Source organism: Trypanosoma equiperdum, assembly GCF_001457755.1.
Source record: "Trypanosoma equiperdum strain OVI genome assembly, contig: ctg_950, whole genome shotgun sequence".
Lineage (NCBI taxonomy): Eukaryota > Euglenozoa > Kinetoplastea > Trypanosomatida > Trypanosomatidae > Trypanosoma > Trypanosoma equiperdum.
In genome coordinates, this window is record NW_027124921.1 from 415 (window position 1) to 5,872 (window position 5,458).

General features: G+C 51.8%; 1 protein-coding gene and 1 pseudogene across 2 annotated transcripts; both read left to right on the plus strand.

Annotated features, from left to right (window-relative positions):
• The first annotated feature begins 517 nt into the window (after window positions 1–517).
• On the plus strand, window positions 518–2,698 carry TEOVI_000762900:pseudogene (annotated as a pseudogene). The gene has a single exon. A coding segment is annotated over exon 1 (2,181 nt).
• Window positions 2,699–3,246: 548 nt separating this feature from the next.
• On the plus strand, window positions 3,247–4,809 carry TEOVI_000763000 (uncharacterized protein; the record flags this gene model as incomplete). Its single annotated transcript, XM_067227371.1, has 1 exon — window positions 3,247–4,809. One exon carries the CDS (start codon window positions 3,247–3,249, stop codon window positions 4,807–4,809), a length of 1,563 nt encoding a protein of 520 aa, XP_067083472.1.
• Between the last annotated feature and the right edge of the window lie 649 nt (window positions 4,810–5,458).

Genomic DNA, 5,458 nt, shown 5'->3' on the forward strand with positions numbered 1-5,458 from the left:
AGACGGAAGAGTGTTTTGCCTTTCCTTATTTTTGCATAGCCACCTTCATTAACAGAGTAATCACCACATTCACAACAGAGGAGTAGGAGGAGGTTAAGAGACGAATAATTTGAAAAAAAAAGTGAAAGAATAAAGAAAGGCGAGTATGCCATAATGCACATGCTCGCAGACGCACTCCTTCTCTATTTGTTGTTCGTTTTGAACAGAAAATTTTTTCTTTTTTTTTTGTTCAAATGTTGGGTTGCTCACCTTAGTCACCCCCTTCCACACTAACATCAAACAACAGATGAAAAGCAAAGCTTTACCGTGTTGATTTCTGTCTTTTTTCCCCCTCGATATGTGTGTGCGTGTGTCTGTTTTTTTCCTTTACTGTTGCTTTTGTCAACATTTCCTTTGCTTTAAGTTTTTGTCTTTTTTTTCTACGGTCTTCTGTTTTTTTTTTTTTTTTGCCTTCCTCCCTCCTATCTGAAATAGTGCCGTTGCGCTGGAGTCAGTTGGTTGTTCGTACCCACATAATATGATGCATCGCACTGCAGCACGTCTGAGAATGCCCAGGAAGCCAACTCCATACGTGCGGAAGTTTCTGGAAGGTTGTCCACTGCCCGAGACACTTGTTGACGATATCGCTGGCGCAAACCTAAAATCTATGGCTCCATTCTTCACAACGGCTCCGCGTTACATTGTCGCAGCGGAATCACGCCTGTCGAAGTTGTTTTTTCATCATGCCTTGTACCCGGCTGGTGGCGCACGGCGGCCGTGTCGTGTGTTGATCGTACGTGGCGGGCGCAGTGTGCGGGAACCGTCTTTTACAATAAACACAGGTGGCGGCCGTGGCGAAGTGGGCGGAGGTTCTCGCGGGTACAGGGATCCAGCGAGGCGAGCGTATTTTTATGCGAGACCTTCGACTGTTGGACCTTTTTACAGTGGAAATGGCGGCGTCAGCAGTAATGTGGCCAAGTGCCACAGCGGAGTTGGTAGTGAAGGAGCGGGTTTAGTCAAACGGGCATCAGTGGACGGTTTGCTTTCACCCTTGTGTGGTGTTATTGAGGCTCACTTCGCGGTGGGAGGAACTTGTAATGATGCGGTGGCGACAGAGGGCGACGGAACCGAAAGTTTAGCAAAAGGTGGTGAGAAGCTTTGTGCGACCCTCGCTGGATTGTTGAGCGGGGGGCATGGTGGCTTGATGATGGACGACGGAAATTGTGCATCCAACGTTAGAGCGGCGAAGCGTGTAGCGAGATTGTTGCATGATGCTGCGCACCATTTGTCTTCGTTCTTTTATGTCCACACCCAACTTCCGGACTCCGCGTTGTTTGTTAGCGGACCTGAGGCTTCGATTGCTTCCAATGGAAAGGGGGATGGTTTATTACCCTCGCACCTGGCGCGGGAAAAGGATAATGACGGACGGCCGAGTGTGGAAGGGGTTGCAGTGTTTCGGCTCGCTGGAGGGTTGGAGCCAACTGTACACTTTGCTGTGGGAGCCCCGCTTTCGGTGCTGCAGCGTGGGGTTGATGGTACCGCGTCACGTGGAGAAAAGAATTCGGCTGAGGAGGGGCTGAATTCAGCGGCAAGCACAACAGTACTACCCTTCGGACACATCCAGTGCCTTCTTCGTGTGCGTACGAGGGGTGGAAAACATTGTGCAGTAGGGAAGGAGGGGTCTGAAGGCGCGTCAAACACGCCGTGGTGTAATACTGCTGGGAACGATGACATCACATCCAACTTTGCAGCTAGTGGGCCACAGATTGCTGGTGGCATTGTGGAGCCATGGAAGCTTGGCGTTTCGTTGGACCCCAAGGTACCATTCTTCATGCGGACGCTCACTGAAAAGCGGCCCTCTTTCAGTTGTGGTGAAGGGAACCTTGGCACCTGTTCCAGAAGTGGGGATGTGGATGGCAATACTGTAAATGATGTCAGCTCCTCTAGCGGTGGCTCGAGGACGAGGGCTCCAGGGGAAGTTCACATGAATCAGTTACTGGTGAGGAACGATTGCGAGACCTATCTGCTTCCGCAACGCGAACTGCTTCTATCGTTTCATGTGCCTGAGGAAGCGGAGGCAATGTGTAAGGAACAAAATGAGGAACGGATGCGCCGCCAGGCGGCCTTAGGCTACGGCAGTCCGTCTCACGTCTTTGCTGAGGGCCCGCGTACCTTTCCCCGCGTGCTTCACGGTATGAAAGCAAACCTCGCAGCAGTGGAGGAGGCATCGTCTACGTTCCGTCAAGGGGCCGCTGAAGGCATCTCGCCTCAAGTCAATGGTGGTTCTACTACAAGTGGTAGCTCTCGAGTGTATGAAGTGCGTGCCTTACCGGGGGATGTCGTGTTTGTGCCACGCGGCTGGAAATACTCTGTGGAGCGCATCGTTGGCACAGCGATCATAGATGCCGTCGCGGCCTCTACTGCCTCGCCGCGGGAGGCGCTGCGGGCGGTTTTCAGGACCGCTCCGGACCCACCGCTGCCGCAAGATGTTGTCAGATGCGATGAGGGTCACGCAGGTGCGGGGGAAATGCCTGGTGGTGACAGTGGTAATGCGGAAATTGTGGGAGTGGAGGTGGACGCTTTTGTGTTGTGCTACAAGCCTTACCCGGTGCTTTCGAACGCCCAGGCTTCGACTTATGTGGCGGCCAACTACGTGCACAGCGGGATTGACGACTTTTACGCAAAGGGCGGGAATGACGTATATCACAAGTACACATAATGATGAACGTCATTCTATGAGGTGGAGGGCTATTTAGACCTGAAAGGCACAGTTATGCACAGAAGTGCTGAAGAAGGCGAATCAGGGAGCGGGAACACTGGAAGCCTCGACAATTACCGCAGTGTGAGTGCAACTTTCCAATATATTTTGCCTAATGGAGGGCATTGATAGGAAATACCGAAGTCGTTTACCACTAACTGCAGAGGGAGGCAGGGAGGGGGGGGGGTGTAAATAACTGAAGTCAGCCGTCCTTGACGGACACCGCTCGGTGATAACATTTACCCACTTCCCACGCTGGTTGCTGTGGTTTGCCGCAGTGATTGTAAGGAAGGTTAATGGAAATCATCGGTGCATGAGCGGGCGGATAGTTGTATTTGAATTGAAATGTGTTATGTTGCAAGCAGTGAGAAAATAACCGTGTAATTCACAAACATGCGCCAAGGTAAGCCATAACACGACAAAAGGCGTGGATGTAATACAAGAAAAAATTTGTTTTTCTCTTTCCTATTCTGCTTTAATAGGTTTCTGGCAGAGGTTACACCACCGCGATGTACGTTTGTGAGAACGTTGATTCGGCGCTCGCGTACGTGAACAAATGGCGCGCGCCGCTCCTGATTCTTGTGAACAACGCTGACTCAGCAGCGGCCGCAGCTACCTGTTCACTAAACTGCGACGACATCCCAGAGTTTTACGCCTCTGACCGAGTGCATGGCAAGAAGGTAATCAACCCCAACTTCCGTTTCGGTTCCGAAGCCATCCAACACAGCGGGCCACTGCAGCGCCGGGCCCTGGAAGTGTTTCTGAAAGAGTCAAGACTCGACAGCGTGGTGGTTGTGCACCTAATTGTTGCAGGATCGGCTGCTCATGAATTGTTCGTTGCCGCCGTTCCAGAGGCCAAAGATGTTGCTCCTTGTCTCTTTGTTTTTTCGCCGAAGCAGAGTGGGATGGAACGCGTCGCGTTGCACGGACCCAACTTGACTCCTGCAAACATCAGCAACGTACTTCGCACATCGTTTCAGGCGCTTCAGGTGCCGGAGTCGACTGGGGCACGGAGCACATTTCTCACACAAGTGGGAGACATGAATGCGGCACAGCAGCGTTTGTTGCTGTCTCAACCTCAGGATGCTGGAGCACCGCGGTTCGGAGCGCTCTCCACGGTTGGCGTTACTCCTGCGGCGCGTGCCGCCCCTGCTGGTGATACAACACGGACTCATCCTGCAGTACCATCTCAAATGGGGGAGAAACGGGCCGGAGACAAAGATGAGGGTGGTGTCGCTAAGGGTGATAGTGACGAGGCACCTCACAGTAAGAGGAGTGTGGTGGAATGTCGTGATGGTGAAGGGTGCCGTGTTAAATACAGAGGCGGCGGCTCTGATGAGCGGCTGGAGACTGAGACGGTTAGTGGCCCTGAAGAAGGGAAACAAACCGAACACCCGCCGTGCGGTTCTAGCACAGTAAATGACGAAGGAGATAAAACAGCAGTGGCTACCGCAGATTCCCAAAGTGCCTCTAATGGCATAGACCTGCGCTGCGGTCTACCCAACGGCGAAACCTACACGGTGCGTGGGCTTGATAGCTCCACCGCCACTTTGGCTGCGAATGTGCGTGAACAGGTGGCAACTTTACTGGAGCACAACGAGTTTGTCTTCGCGCGACCGTATCCACCACATCGCTTTACCGTGGAGGAGGAAACCCGGACTCTTGAGACCATTGGAATGCGCAATTCCTCAGTTGTGCGTGTCATTCCGACGGGCGCTCCTTCCTATGGAGCAGCTACCAGTCAGGTAAAATCGGGTGCGACTGAAGTATTTGGCATGGTTTCGTCGTGGTTTGGCCGCGCGAGTGGCTTCGGCAACTCGTCAACTGCCCCTCAGGCGTCGGGAACATCGGCCACTCGTGCGGCACGCCCACCCAACAGTCGGGTACGCACAATGGCACAAATGCTCGCTGAGAATGAAGAAGAGGAGAACCGAAGGGCTTTACGGAACAGTGCGATGGAAGGAGGACAGGGGAGTAGAGCAAACAGATATTATGGTGGAGCATCTACGGAATACGTGGGGCGTGATGATGGTGAAGACAGCGAAGATGAAGAAGTCAGGCGACGCTCCTAATACGTTGGTCACTTTTCATCCACTGAGAGAGCGCCCGCTGTGTGTGCGTCTCTGCGGTGAGGAAAAGGTGACAAGAAAAGAGGGGGAGGGGAAGGAAAATGCGTGTGTGTGCGTGTGTGTGTGTGTGTGTGTGAGCGTGTGGCGGCCATGCATTATTTGTAAGGAATAGTGTCAGAGCCTATAGGGAAAAAAGCGGAGAGTGGAGACCAGTGGAAGGCTATGAAACTGCTTTTTGTGAGCTGAGTGCAGCGGAAGGAAGTATGGCAGTAGTGCAGGGGAGATTATAAGGACCTCTGTTAATGTGTTCTTTCCCTCCTGCCTACCTGTGGTAGTATTTTTTTTTTTTTGCTCATATGCGTGTATAATTATATGTGTATATATATTTCCGGTATCTGTTCCTAGCGTCAGGTTTCTCTCCATCTCTTTCCCGTAAGGGGCACCGTTCTGTGCTGCTGACAGTGAGGGATCTCTGTTGTCTTTCCATGGTTCTTATTCCCCCTTTGTGTTTGGTTTTGTATCGTTATTAATGTTGCCTCATTCATTCACATCAGCTCTCTTTCATCCTTTGGTTTTGTTCCTTGTAACTTTGGAGAAGAGGGACTCAACGGTACCGAGTAAGGAACATATATATATATATATATATATATAT